Source organism: Nomascus leucogenys, chromosome 6 (assembly GCF_006542625.1).
Source record: "Nomascus leucogenys isolate Asia chromosome 6, Asia_NLE_v1, whole genome shotgun sequence".
NCBI classification, from domain to species: domain Eukaryota; kingdom Metazoa; phylum Chordata; class Mammalia; order Primates; family Hylobatidae; genus Nomascus; species Nomascus leucogenys.
Window position 1 is genome coordinate 60766946 of NC_044386.1, and position 15261 is coordinate 60782206.

At 41.3% G+C, this 15261-nt stretch overlaps 1 protein-coding gene across 2 annotated transcripts in view; it reads right to left on the minus strand.

Moving 5' to 3' along the window:
- KNL1 (kinetochore scaffold 1) overlaps positions 1-15261 on the minus strand; it is a 69400-nt gene that overhangs the window by 15924 nt on the left and 38215 nt on the right. For both annotated transcript variants that reach the window (XM_030813805.1, XM_030813804.1), the window contains 3 exons: positions 5577-5692; positions 1631-1721; positions 947-1063 (listed from right to left, as the gene is read on the minus strand). In XM_030813805.1, coding sequence (XP_030669665.1) covers positions 947-1063; positions 1631-1721; positions 5577-5692 — 324 coding nt within the window. The remainder of the gene's footprint in view (positions 1-946; positions 1064-1630; positions 1722-5576; positions 5693-15261) is intronic.

Below are 15261 nucleotides of genomic sequence, written 5' to 3' on the forward strand. Positions count from 1 at the left end.
TGCCTGCCACCATGCCTGGCTAATTTTTTGTATTTTTAGTAGAGACGGGGTTTCACCGTGTTAGCCAGGATGGTCTTGATCTCCCGACCTCGTGATCTGCCTGCCTTGGCCTCCCAAAGTGCTGGGATTACAGGCGTGAGCCACCGCACCCAGCCCACAAACAGGCAAATCTTAAAATGAAGGTCAAAGCTTTAGGTTGGAACTTAAAAAATAAAAGTAAATTTTATTAAAATAAGTTTTAGCCAAAAGAACTCTGGAAAATAAGTTTATTTTATAAATTTAATAAAATATTTTATTAAAAGAAAATGAAATAATTTAAAAAGCATATTGACATAAAACTAATTCTGGTACTTTATTTTAGCATTTCTGTAGGTGTTCCATGGAATACAATATATTAATATTTATTACTTAAAAACATTTCTATGATGAACTAAACATGGGAAAGAGTGGTCAAAAAGAATTATAGCATTTATGCTTAGACTTAAAAAAATCATATTTCTCTGAAAGGGCATATTGCTTGCAACATTTCCCATACTTACTTGCCAATGGAAAATTTTTTTATGCAGAGCCTTTTAAAAAAGCTAATCATTTTGGGAAATACTACTTTAAACACATGTACATACATATACAGCTTAGTATGGACTATGAAGAAGATAATACTATGGTATAGTCCTTAGCAATGGGAGATCAGAATCCTATATATTTTATTTCAGTATGTATGATGGATAATAGTATTTGAGATGAGACATAGGTCCACATTAGTAATTATATTCCAGTATTACTCAAGATGTCAGGATTTTGACAAATTGAACCTTACCTCTTAATTGTAAGTTTTTGCCCAAGTCTTATTCACATGTCTTCTAAGGAAGATTCTTCATATTCTATAACCACTAGAAAGTAATTTTAATATCTCTTTCTTTCTATGATATTAACTGTCTCAAATTACCTGAGCTGACTGCACCAGCTTGCCATACAGAGCCACTTTTCCTTGGTGAGTGAAGACTTTAGTCATCTTGGTAAAACGTGACTTTATTTTGTTAAGATAAATTCCAAAGGCCTTCAGCTGGAAGGGAAGGTTATAGAGAACATTGTACTAAAACAAACGAGTCAGAAGAGGTAAATGGTCTAGGAAGGCTAGGCTTTGCCTATCCTAAGGCAGGATATTTGTTATTTGCAAATTTAATTCCATATAATTGTCTAAGACCAGAAAAAGATTTCAGTTTTGATTCCTGCCTTTAATTCACTTATTCATATTATGAATTAGAAAATGACAGGCTCTTAGTTAATGAAACTTTTTAATATATTAGGGCACATATAAAATGGGTCGCTTGCTATTTAATCAATTAAAGTAAATCTTTTCTTCATCTAAATCTAAGTGAAAGGCAAATAGCAAGGAGGGAACTCTAAACTTCAACTATATTTCATATATTAAATTGATCATCTCAGGTTTGAAAAGATTATATATTTATTAACAATTGTGTATAATTAAATAAGACCTTGGTACCACATTACACCTAAAAAAAAAGTTAAATAACTCATCACTATGACCAAGTAACAGTTACTCATTTCACAATAAACATCGTTCAGAATGTCTTTACTGATTCTCATTCAGAAAATGAGACAAAAGTACCTCTTCGTCAGAGCAGTGTCTCATTTTTTCCCACAGGTTCTTATTTATATCAGCCAACAGCTTATCTTGGTTCAATGCAGAAAGCTTTAATCTAAAATACGGAAAAGTTAATTAGCACTGTAGGGAAAAGAAAGAGAGATCACACTGTTACTGTGTCTACGTAGAAAGGAAAGACATAGGAGACTCCATTTGGAAAAAGACCTGTACTTGAACAATTGTTTTGCTGGGATGTTGTTAATTTGTAGCTTTGCCCCAACCACTTTGCCCCAGCCACTTTGACCCAAACTGAAGCTCACAAAAACAAGTGTTGTATGAAATCAAGGTTTAAGGGATCTAGGGCTATGCAGGACATGCCTTGTTAACAAAATGTTTACAAGCAGTATACTTGGTAAAAGTCATCGCCATTCTGTAGTCTCAATAAACCAGGGGCACAATGCACTGCGGAAAGCCGCAGGGACCTCTGCCCTTGAAAGCGGGGTATTGTCCAAGGTTTCTCCCCATGTGATAGTCTGAAATATGGCCTCGTGGGATGAGAAAGACCTGACCGTACCCCAGCCCGACACCCGTATAGTCTGTGCTGAGGTGGATTAGTAAAAGAGGAAAGCCTCTTGCAGTTGAGATAGAGGAAGGCCACTGTCTCCTGCTTGCCCCTGCGAACTGAATGTCTCCGTATAAAACTCGACTGTACATTTGTTCAATTCTGAGATAGGAGAAAAACCGCCCGATGGTGGGAGGTGAGACACGTAAATCTGGCTTACGTGTACGTCCAGTCACAGTACCTTTCCTTAAACTTAATTATGACATAGATTCTATTGCTTACATGTTTTTGTCCTTATTATCACCCTGCCCTCCTACTACATTCCTTTTTGCTGAAATAATGAAGATAATAATCAATAAAAACTGAGGGAACTCAGAGACCGGTGCCAGTGCAGGTCCTTGGTATGCTGAGCACCGGTCCCCTGGGCCCACTGTTGTTTCTATATACTTTGTCTCTGTGTCTCATTTCTTTTCTCAGTCTCTCGTCCCACCCGACTAGAAATACCCACAGGTGTGGAGGGGCAGGCCACCCCTTCAAGCATAGGGTTCAGAAGCCAGCTTGAATGAACCAGCTTAGATCTACAATCATGCTTAATTTAATTCTTCCTAGTTTTTTTCTACATAGTGAGAGGGGAATTCATTCAAGAAAAGCCTGATTATTCACTTGAAGAATAGCAGTTCAAGAATGTCATACATCAAAAAAACTTCTGTCACTAACAGAATTCTCATCTCAACATACCAACTTGTTCCAATGTGAAACATTTTGCTTATAAAGAATCCTAAGGTCTGTCAATGATCGCTGCTATAAAGTTGTAGCTATTATTATTTTATTTTTTTGAGACGGAGTCTCACCCTGTTGCCAGGCTGCCAGGCTGGAGTGCAGTGGTGCAATCTTGGCTCATTGCAATCTCCACCTTCTGGGTTCAAGCAATTCTCTTGCCTCAGCCTCCCGAGTAGCTGGGACTACAGGCATGTGCCACCACGCCCAGCTAATTTTTTTGTATATTATTTTAATAAAAGTTCCCAGCCAGGCGTGGTGGCTCACGCCTGTAATCCCAGGACTTTGGGAGGCTAAGGCAGGTGGATCACGGGGTCAGGAGATCGAGACCATCCTGGCTAATGCGGTGAAACCCTGTCTCTATTAAAAATACAAAAAATTAGCCGGGCGTGGTGGCAGGCGCCTGTAGTAGTAGAGGTTGAGGCAAGAGAATGGCGTGAACCCAGGAGGCAGAGTTCTCAGTGAGCCGAGATCGTGCCTGGGTGACAGAGTGAGGCTCTGTCTCAAAAATAAAAATAAAAAATAAAATAAAAGTTTCCAGTTCAGTTCAAAGTCATATTTCACATTTTTAGAATAGCATCCATAAAAGCAGCAAAGCTATTATAGTCTCAATATATATTAGTCTTTTGTTAATAAATGGAGAAAATAAGTTTCTAACAGAGATAGAATATCTCTTGTAGAGGATATATGCAGGCACACAGATGCAAAATCAAACAGTAAAGCACACCTAAACCTACTGCTCATTGAGTGTAAGATCCTGTTTCATTCAAAATAAACATTCTCAGCTGGTGCGGTGGTTCACGCCTGTAATCCCAGCACTTTGGGAGGCCGAGGTGGGTAGATCACTTGAGGTCAGGAGTTCAGGACCAGCCTGGCCAACATGGTGAAACTCCATCTCTACTAAAAATACAAAAATTAGCCTGGCATGTTGGTGGGCACCTGTAATCCCAGTTACCCGGGAGGCTGAGGCAAGAGAATCACTTGAACCCAGGATGCAACACCAGGCAACAGAGCGAGACTCTGTCTCAATTAAAATAAACAAACAAACATTCTCAGGGAAATCCTGACACAGCCAACTCTTTCCAACAACATGAAGATACAAAATTTGCCAGTTTTGTTCAGTGATGAACCCCAGTGCATAGTATAGTACCTGGCAGATGTAGGTGCTCAATAAATATTTGTTAAATGAACAGAATCAGGAAAATCTGAAATATCTTGAATTTCTGACTTTAAAACTACGTCTTTTTTTTTTTTTTTTCTGAGACAGAGTCTCGCTCTTTGGCCCAAGCTGCTGGAGTGCAGTGGTGCTATCTCAGCTCACCGCAAGCTCCACCTCCCGGGTTCACGCCATTCTCCTGCCTCAGCCTCCTGAGTAGCTGGGACTACAGGCGCCTGCCACCGCGCCTGGCTGATTTTTTGTATTTTTAGTAGAGACGGGGTTTCACCGTGTTAGCCAGGATGGTCTCAATCTCCTGACCTTGTGATCCACCTGCCTCGGCCTCCCAAAGTGCTGGGATTACAGGCATGAGCCACTGCGCCCGGCCAAAACTACATAATTCTTTTGAAAAATTTTTAATATTCTTTTTCTTCTACTTCTAAAACCCAGATAATTCTTAAAGATTATTTTATTTCTTTTCTGTTAGATTGGTTCAAATTTAGTTGGATAGTCCCAGATAAGTATGACATAAACATTATTTTGAGTTTTAAAGTCTGATTTACCTAAGGGAATTTAGATATATCTAATTTGTAAATCAGTCTGCAGTATTTACATATACCATAGCAATGAGCTATCTTCTACGTAAAACCATGTTCTTTCATATATGTAAACAAGCGTAAATGTGGTAAAATTATAAACTCAAAGGCAATCTGATTTCAGGCACTATATATAGATTGGGTATCCCTTATCTGAAATGCTTGGGACCAGAAGTGTTTTGGATTTTGGACTATTCGGATATACGAGATACCTTGCCGGTGAAACCCAAGCCTAAACGTCAAATTCATTTATGTTTCATATATACCTTGTACATATAGTTTGAGGGTAATTTTACAGAATATTTTAAACAATTTTGTGCATGAAACAAAGTTTGTGTAAAGTACTTAAGTATTTATGTGTGGAATTTTCCACTTGCATCATGTTGGTGGCTAAAACGTTTTGGATTTTGGAGCATTTCAGATTTCCGATTTCCAGATTAAGGTTACTCAACTTGCATAAATCTCTAAAGCATATTTTCTTTTGAAGATGTTCTCTAGCAATCAACTTATGATATCATAATCTAATAATTACTGTTTATTCTTATTAAGGACCTTTTTCCTAAGAATGGTATGAAAACAATTTATATATGCCATTTCTATTGTTCATATCTATTGGCTGAGTAGGTTTTATTATCCGCACTTTAAGGATTTGGAAATGAAGGTTAAATGACTTACCCAAGGTTACACAGCTAGTGTTGAAGCCAAGATTGAGCTTCAATCTGACTACAAGGCCAAAGCTCTTTCTCCCACATCATACTGCCAATTAATGCCATCAATTTTACCCCATGCCAGCATTATTCTAATCAAAACCTTACCACACAAACTATTCACTGATCCCTCCCCTCAAAAAAACACACATAAAAATTAAAGCTTTCATACTCTTCAATCTTTTGGCGACGAGTCTCACAATCTTCTCTATAAATCTGTATCTTGGGTCGGTAAACATATTGACTTAACATCAGGTCTTCTGGAGTAGGTGGTGTGTTTACAGTAAACTGGAAAAAAAAATTCAGTCCCTGAGAACTGGTATCTTGCAGACAAAACCATACATAAGAATTAACTCAAATTTCAGAGTGCCTATTTTAAAATGTTCTACAAAGAAAAATTTGAATACTCAAGTTCATAATGCTACTAAGCAAAAAATTGGAATCTGCATTCAAGTCTCTGACTTCTAAGTCCCTTTCCCCATAGATGTTTACTGGAACTGTGGTTGTTCTTACTCACATGGGAATGACAGTAGTTTGAAAATGGCTATGCATTAAGAAAATAAATATTACCTAAAAATTCAAACTTACCAGGAACCCTTTTTAATTTTTTTTTTTTAAGCCAGTTTCCTAGTAACTATTCCCATTCTCTAGCCATAATCCTTACGCTATCCCAGGCTGAACTCAAACTTTTCTGGCATATCCTACAATTATAAAATAAGGCAGTGAAAATTTGGTTATTTAAAAATGTTTTATAGCACTAATCCAATGGCTTTGATGTCCTTGATGCAGTACTGAAAAAATCAAGTCAGGGCCGGGCACAGTGGATCACACCTGTAATCCTAGCACTTTGGGAGGTGGCAGGCAGATCACTTGAGGTCAGGAATTTGAGACCAGCCTGGCCAATACAGTGAAACCCTGTCTCTACTAAAAATTCAAAAATTAGCTGGGCATGGTGGCGCACACCTGTAGTCCCAGCTACTCCAGAAGCTGAAGCAGGAGAATTGCTTGAGCCTGGGAGGTGTAGGTTGCAGTGAGCCGAGATTGCGCCACTGCACTCCAGCCTGGGCAACAGAGCAAGACTCTGTCTCAAAAAAAAAAAAAAAAAAAAAAGAAAAGAAGAAAAGAAAAGAAAAAAATCAAGTCAGCTCCTTATTTACAAAAATCAAACAAAACCCCACAACTGAATCTCCAACTCCTAGGCTCAAGCGATCTTTCTGCCTTATCCTCTCCAGTAGCTAGGACTACAGGTGTGTCACCACGCCTGGCTAATTTTAAAATTTTTTGTAAAGTTGGGGTCTTGCTATGTTGCCCAGGATAGTTTCGAATTCCTGGCCTCAAGTGATTCTCCTGCCTCAATCTCCCAAAGCCCTGGGATTACACATGTGAGCCACTGTCTCCAGCTATGGCTAGCCTTTTTTTTTTTTTGCTGTCTCCTAGGCTGCAGTGTAATGGTGTGATCACGGCTCATTGCAGCCTCACCCTCCCTGGATCAAGTAATCCCCCAACCTCAGCCTGCCAATTGGCTGGGACTACAGGTGCATGCCAGCCACCATGCTTGGCTAATTAAAAAATTTTTTTTCCTTTTTTTTTTTTTTTTTTGAGATGAAGTTTTGCTCTTGTTGCCCAGTCTGGAGTGAAGTGGCGTGATCTCAGCTCACTGCAACCTCCACCTCGCGGCTTCAAGCGATTCTCCTGCCTCAGCCTCCAAAGTAGTTGGGATTACAGGTGTGTGCCACCACGCCCAGCTACTTTTGTATTTTTAGTAGATGTGGGGTTTCACCATGTTGGCCAGGCTGGTCTTGAACTCCTGGCCTCAGATGATCTGCCCACCTCGGCTTCCCAAAGTGGTGGGATTACAGACATGAGCCATTGTGCCTGGCCAAAATATTTTTTTTAAGGTATAGGGTTTTGCTACGTTGCCCAGGCTGGTCTCAAACTCCTAGATCAAGTGATCCTCTTCCTCTGGCCTCCCAAAGTGCTGGGATTATGAGCATGAGCCACTGCACCCAGCCAAAAAAAAAAAGGATTTTTAAGGCTGGAATTATACATAAAAATCAAAACTATATGTACTGGTTAAAAAAGAAATGGCAGGCCGGGTGCAGTGGCTCATGCCTGTAATCCCAGTACTTTGGGAGGCCAGGGCGGGCGGATCACCTGAGTTTTGGAGTTCATGACCAGCCTGACCAACAATAGACAAACCCTGCCTCTACTAAAAATACAAAATTAGGTGGGTGTGGTGGCGCATGCCTGTAATCCCAGCTACTTGGGAGGCTGAGGCAGGAGAATCACTTGAAATCGGGAGGCGGAGGTTGCAGTGAGCAGAGACAGCGCCATTGCACTCCAGCCTGTGCAACAAGAGCAAAACTCCGTCTCAAAAAAAAAAAAAAAAAAGAAAGAAAAAAAAGAAATGGCAGCCAGGCGCGGTGGCTCACACCTGTAATCCCAACACTTTGGGAGGCCAAGGCAGGTGGATCACCTGAGGTCAGGAGCTGAAGACCAGCCTGGCCCACCTGGCGAAACCCCATCTCTACTAAAAAATACAAAATTTGGCTGGGCGTGGTGGCAGGCACCTGTAATCCCAGCTACTTGGGGGGCTGAGGCGAGAAAATTGCTTGAACTCGGGAGGCGGAAGTTGCAGTGAGCCGAGATCGCACCATTGCACTCCAGACTGGGTGACAGAGCAAGACTCCGTCTCAAAAAAAAAAGAAAGAAAAGAAAAAGAAATGGCAGACTGGGCACAGTGGCTCATGCTGTAATCCCAGGAGGCTGAGGCAGGAGGATCACTTGAGGCCAGGAACTTGAGACCAGCCTGAGAAACAAAGCAAGAGCTTGTCTTTAAAGCAGTTTTTAAACTTCAGCTGGGCATGGTGAGGAAGTGAGACCCCAACACTAAATATAAATATGACAACACTAGAATCCAGATTATATTTTCCCTCTCTCTCTCCCTCCCTCCCTCCCTTCCTTCCCTTCCTTTCCTTCCTCCCTCCCTCTCCCTCTCTCTCTCTCTCTCTCTTTCGAGATGGAGTCTCGCTCTGTCATCCAGGCTGGAGTGCACTGGCGTGATCTTGGCTCACTGTAACCTCCGCCTCCTGGGTTCAAGGTTCAAGCAATTCTCTTGCTTCAGTCTCCAAAGTAGCTGGGACTACAGGCTCATGCTGCCAGGCCCAGTTAACTTTTTTTGTATTTTTAGTAGAGATAGGGTTTCACCGTGTTGCCCAGGCTGGTCTGGAACTCCTGAGCTCAGGCAATCTGCCTGCCTTGGCGTCCCAAAGTGCTGGGATTACAGGCGTGAGCCACCACACCCAGCCAAGTATTTTGGACTTTCAGATTTTTGGAATATTTACATACACATAATGACATATCTTGGGGATGGAACCTGTCTATACATGAAATTAATTTATGTTTCATATATATCTTATACTCATAGCCTTACAGTAATTTCACACAATATTTTAAGTAATCTGCATAAAACAAAGCTTATATACATTGAACCATCATAAAGCAAAGGTATCACTACCTCAGCCACCCATGTGGACTATCTGTGGCTGTTTGGCATCACCATCATTCCTGACTCACAGTACATTTTAACAGCAACCCATTCATTACATAAGGTCAGGTGTGAAATTTTCCATTTGTGTTGTCACGTCAGCACTCAAAAATTTTGGGTTTTAGAGCATTTCAGATTTTGATTTTTTGGATTAGGGATGCTCAACCTGGAGTATATCACTTCTTTACAACCCCTAATGAATTAATGGCTGCATACACATCATCACCAGACATTATCTATTTCCTAATGGAATTACAACTATAAAGTAAACTTGAAAAAAAAAAAAACCCTGTTAATCTGATCAAGCCTATATTAATTTACAAAAAAAAAAAACAAAAACAAAACAAGGGCAGAGAAATATTTGGGTATGCACAATTAGCAACATCTGGACTGTGGTAAACTCTACAAGAAAAACCTGGTTTCTTCATTAAAAGGAAGGAAAGAAAGAAAAAAATGAAGATTAAAAAAATTTTTTAAACACAAAAAAAAAAGAAAAAGAGAGATGGAAAAGGACCTTATAGATTATAAGACTAGAGAGAGATTTCAACTAATTGGTAATGTTTGAATCTCATTTGGATCCCAAGATAACAAACTGGGAAAAAAAAAAAGGCATAAGATGATCAGGGAAATATAAACACTGACTGAATAATTAACCATTTTATGGTATGATTATGATATTGGATATGTTTTTAAAATAAGAGTCTTCACCTTTTTAGGCAATACATATTGAAATACTTACAGATTGATGATGCTTGGGCTTTGCTTCACAATAATGGGGGGGAGGGGAAATGGAGGGTTAGGTAAAGAAAAAACAAGAGTTGATAATTTTGAGACAAGGTCTCACTCTGTTGCTCAGACTGGAGTGCAGTGGCGTGACGTCAGCTCATGCAGCCTCCATCTCCTGGGTTCAAGTGATTCTCTCTCTTCAGCCTCGCGAGTAGCTGGGACTACAGGCATGCACCACCACTCTCAGCTAATTTTAGTATTTTTTTGGTAGAGGGGGGTTTCACCATGTTGGCCAGGCTGGTCTCGAACTCCTGACCTCAAGTGATCCTCCTGCCTAGGCCTCCCAAAGTACTGGGATTACAGGTATGAGCCATAGCACCAAGACTAGAGTTGATAATTTTTGAAGTTGGGTGACAGACACACAGGGGGTTAATAAAACTATTCTCTATTTTCTGATATGTTTGAAATTTTCTATAATACTAAAATTTTTTTAAAAAGGTTCCACCATAAACTTTCATAACACATAAAGTGAAGCACAAGACCACATTCCCAGAGATCTGCCAGGAATAAAAGTGCCAATGAATATTAGGCTCATGCACAGCAGGCACATATTGAATGCAGTTGCCTATGCTGTATGCAGTGGGTGGATTAATTGGTGTACCTTGAATTCAGCACCATGTGTAAAGCCACCCTCCTCTCCTGGACTTACTATGATTAAGTAGTGTCCAACTTATACATAATCAGCACCTGAGAACTTCAAGCCTAGCAGGAGCACTTGCAATAATTCCTCAACCAGTTGGGTGTGGTGGTTCACGCCTGTAATCCCAGCACTTTGGGAGGCTGAGGTGGGCAGATCATGAGGTCAGGAGATCGAGACCATCCTGGCTAACATGGTGAAACCCTGTCTCTACTAAAAAAAAATACAAAAAATTAGCCGGGCATGGTGGCAGGCGCCTGTAGTCCCAGCTACTCGGGAGGCCGAGGCAGGAGAATGGTGTGAACCCAAGAGGTGGAGGTTGCAGTGAGCCGAGATCGCACCACTGCACTCCAGCCTGGGTGACAAAGCGAGACTCCATCTCAAAAAAAAAAAAAAAAAAAAATCCTGAAACAGATGCCCACAGCCATGAACCTCATTTTCCATGGTCCACATATAATCAATCCATCTCTTTGGCCTTTTCCTATTTTGGGATTTTCAACTTCTTTGCTGAAGTACTCTGAACTCTTTTTCCATTTTGATAGGTTTGTTCCCGGATATATTTTCCTATCACTGCCCCTCCTGACTTCAGCAAGACCTGAGAGGAAAGGGGAAGATTCATAACATCAATTTGTCAAGGATCAATTCCTAAAGCATCCTCTCCCTGCTTCACCCTGCCAGCATCCTCCCTGTTCCTATCCTTCCCCTCTGCTCTCCTCTGTTTGGTCTTGGTCCCCTGATACTCTTTCTACTTTCTCTTTATAAGAAAAGTAGAAAGAGTATCAGCCCCTGGATGCACACCTAAGCTCCTTTCTCCTCCCTATCTACAGCTGAGGCAAGAAGATTCTACTGGCAGCTATCATGGTAATGAGGCTGAGGCCCAAAAGAGGTATGCCCATCTTCCCAATTTCTATCCTTGATTTACCTTTCCCATTCAAATATATAATTCTCCAGGAATTGATTTGTTTCTAAACAGCTTTATGGAGATGTAATTCACATACAATGCAATCCATCCATTTAAGTATACAATTAAATGAATTTTAAAGTATATTCACGCACCAGGCGTGGTGGCTCATGCCTGTAATCCCAGCACTTTGGGAGGCTGAGGCAGGCGGATCACGAGGTCAAGAGTTCAAGACCAGCCTGGCCAAAAGGGTGAAACCCTGTCTTTACTAACAATACAAAAATTGGCCGGGTGTGGTGGCATGTGCCTGTAATCCCAGGTACTTGGGAGGCTGAGGCAGAAGAATCGCTTGAACCTGGGAGGCGGAGGTTGCAGTGAGCCGAGATCATGCCACTGTACTCCAGCCTGGGCAATAAGAGAGAAACTCCGTCTCAAAACAAACGAACAAACAAACAACAACAAAAACCTAAGATACAAACACACACATTAGCCTAGGCCTACACAGGGTCAAGATCATTAGTATCATTGTCTTCCACCTCCACTTCTTGTCCTACTGAAAGGTCTTGAGAAATATTAACACCCATGGAGCTATCATCTCCTATGATAATGCCTTCTTTTGGAATAACTACTGAACGACTTGCCTGAGGCTGTTTTACAGTTAACTTGTTTTATTTATAAGTTGGAGTATACTCTAAAATAACAAAAAGGGCCGGGCATGGTGGCTTGCACCTGCAATCCCAGCACTTTGAAAGGCAAAATAGGATGCTTGAGGCCAGGAATTTGAGACCAGCCTGGTCAACATAGCGAGACCCCATCTCTACAAAATATTTAAAAATTAGCCAGGTGTGGTGGCTTGTGAATATAATCCTAGCTACTTGGGAGGCTGAGGCAAGAGAATCGCTTGAGCACAGGAGGTTGAGGCTGCAGTGAGCCAAGGTCACTGCACTCTGGCCTGGGTGAGAAAGCGAGATTCTGGGTCAAAAAAATAAAATAATAAAGAGTATAGTATAGTAAATACATAAAACAGCAACCTAATGGTCTGTTATCATTATCAAGTATTATGTTACTGTACATAATTATATGTACTACCCCTTAACAGGAATGGCAGTGCAGGTTTGTTTACATTAGCATCATCACAAACATGAGTCATGTGTTGTGCTACAACATTACAATGTCACTAGGCAATAGGAATTTTCCAGCTCCATTATAATTTTTTTTTTTTTTTGAGACAGAGTTTTGCTCTGTCGCCCAGGCTGGAGTGCAGCGGTGTGAACTTGGCTCACTGCAGCCTCCACCTCCTGGGTTCAAGCGATTCAGTAGCTGGGACTCCAGGCACGCACCATCATGCCTGGCTAATTTTTGTAATTTTTGTAGAGATGCGGTTTCGCCATGTTGGCCTGGCTGGTCTCAAACTCCTGGCCTCAAATGACCCACTCGCCTTGGCCTCCCAAAGCGCTGGAATTATAGGTGTGAGCCACCATGCCTGGCCTCCATAAAAATCTTATGGGACCCCCTGTGTATATGTGGTCCATTGTTAACCAAAACGTCCTTATGCAGCACATGACTGTTCTTTGGAAAAATATCTTTTCAGATCCTTTGATCATTTTTAAATTGGGTTGTATTTTATTTATTTATTTAAATAGAGACAGAGTCTCACTATGTTTTATTTATTTAAATAGAGATGGGGTCTCACTATGTTGCCCAGGCTGGTCTCAAACTCCTGAGCTCAAGCAAACCTCTAGTCTAGGCCCCTCAAAGTGCTAAGATTACAGGCATGAGCTACCAAGCCAGGCCTAAATTGGATTCTATTTTTATCACTGAGTTGTAGGAGTTCTTTATATATTTTGGATAAAGCTTATCAGATGTATGATTTCAACTGTTTTCTCACATTCTGTGGGTTGCCTTTTCATTTTCTTCTTTGGTTTTTTTTTTTTCTGAGACAGGGTCCGGCTCTATCTCCAAGGCTGGAGTGCAGTGGTACAATCTTGGCTCCTTGCAAGTTCTGCCTGCTGGGCTCAAGTCATCCTCCCACTTCAGCCTCCCGAGTAGCTGGGACTACAGGCACATGCCACCAGGCCTGGCTAATTATTTTATTTTGTACAGGATTTTACCTGTTGCCCGGTCTGGTCTCAAATTCCCAGGGTCAAGCAATCCTCCCACCTCTGCTTCCCAAAGTGTTGGGATTACAGATGTGAGCCATGGCACCCAGCAAAAAATTATTTTAGTCTCTTTTAATCTGTGAGTATGTTTTCTTTCTTAATCTCCTATATTTTGGCTTTCTCTTTCTTCATTCACTTATTTAATTAAAAGATGTGGTGAGGGGGGTCTCGCTATGTTGCCCAGGCTGGTCTTGAACTCTTGGTTTCAAGTGATCTTCCCTCCTCAGCCTCCCATGTAGCTAGGATTACAGACACCAGCCACTGTGCGCAGCTGCTTTTTCTTCTTAATTAGACTCTTCAGGAGTTTTCTTATTTTATCGTCTTTTCAAAGTATAGCTTTTGGATTTCTTCTTTTTTTTTTTTTTTTTTTTTGAGATGGGGTCTTGTTCTGTTGACCAGGCTGGAGGGCAGTGGTACAATCATGGCTCACTGCAGCCTTGAACCCCTGGGCTCAAGAGATCCTCCCATGACAGCCTCCTGAGTAGTTGGGACCACAGGCACAGGCCACTACACTTGGCTAATTTCAAAATTTTCTGTAGAAACAGGGTCTCCCTATTTTCCTGAGGCTGGTCTCAAACTCCTGAGCTCAAGCATTCCTCTCGCCTTGGTCTCTCAAAGTGCTGAAATTACAGGTATGAGCCACCATGCCTGGCCTGGATTTATCCTTTCCACCAATTTTTGTTTTCTATTTCATTAGCTCCACTTTTTACCTATATTAATTCTATCTTCCTATCTTTTTTGTGGATGAGTATTAATATCTTGGCTGGGCGTGGTGGCTCATGCCCGTAATCCTAGCATTTTAGGAGGCCAAGGTGGGTGGACTGCTTAAGCCCAGGAGCTCAAGACCAGCCTGGGCAACATAGCAAGATCTCGTCTCTAAAAATAAAACATAAATAAATAAAAATTTCTTTAGTTTTAGACTCCACGACAACAAAGATATCTAAGGCTTTTAATTCCTGCTAAGTATAGCTTTTGCTGTATGTCCCACAGATTAGCCATTAAATATTCTCCTTTACTAAGAAATAGTTTCGACTTCTTTGATATAGGAGTTATCTAGAAGCATTTCCTGTTTTTTTTTTACCCAACTATGTTGTCTACAACAGCAGTCTCCAACCTTTTTGGCACCAGGGACCAGTTTCATGGAAGACAATTCCTCCAAGGACCAGGAAGAGGGGACAGTCTCAGGATGATTCATTCAAGCACACTACATTTATTGTGAACTTCCTTGTTGTTTTTTTTTTTTTGAGACAGGGTCCGGTTCTGTTGCCTAGGCTGGAGTGCAGTGGTGCAATCTTGGCTTAATGCAACCTTCACTTCCTGGGCTCAAGCCATCCTCCCACCTCAGCCTCCTGAGTAGCTGGGACTACAGGTGTGTGCCACCATGCCCAGCTAATTTTTGTATTGTTTTAGAGACGGGTTTCGCCATGTTGGCCAGACTGGCCTTGAACTCCTAAGCTCAGGTGATCTGTCTGCCCGGGCCTCCCAAAGTGCTGGGATTACAGGTGTGAGCCACCACACCCAGTCTGAACTTTATTTCTATTATTACCACATTGTAATATATAATGAAATAATTATACAACTCATCATAATATAGAATCTGTGGGAGCCCTAAGATTATTTTCTTGCAACTAGACGGTCCCATCTGGGGGTGATGGGAGGCACTGACAGATCATCATGCATTAGATTCTCATAAGGGGTGCATAACCTAGATCCTTCGTGTGTGCATTTCACAATAGGGTTCGTGCTTCTGTGAGAATGTAATGCCACTGCTGATCTGAAAGGAGGCAGAGCTCAGTTGGTAATGCAAGCAATGGGAAGCGGCTGTAA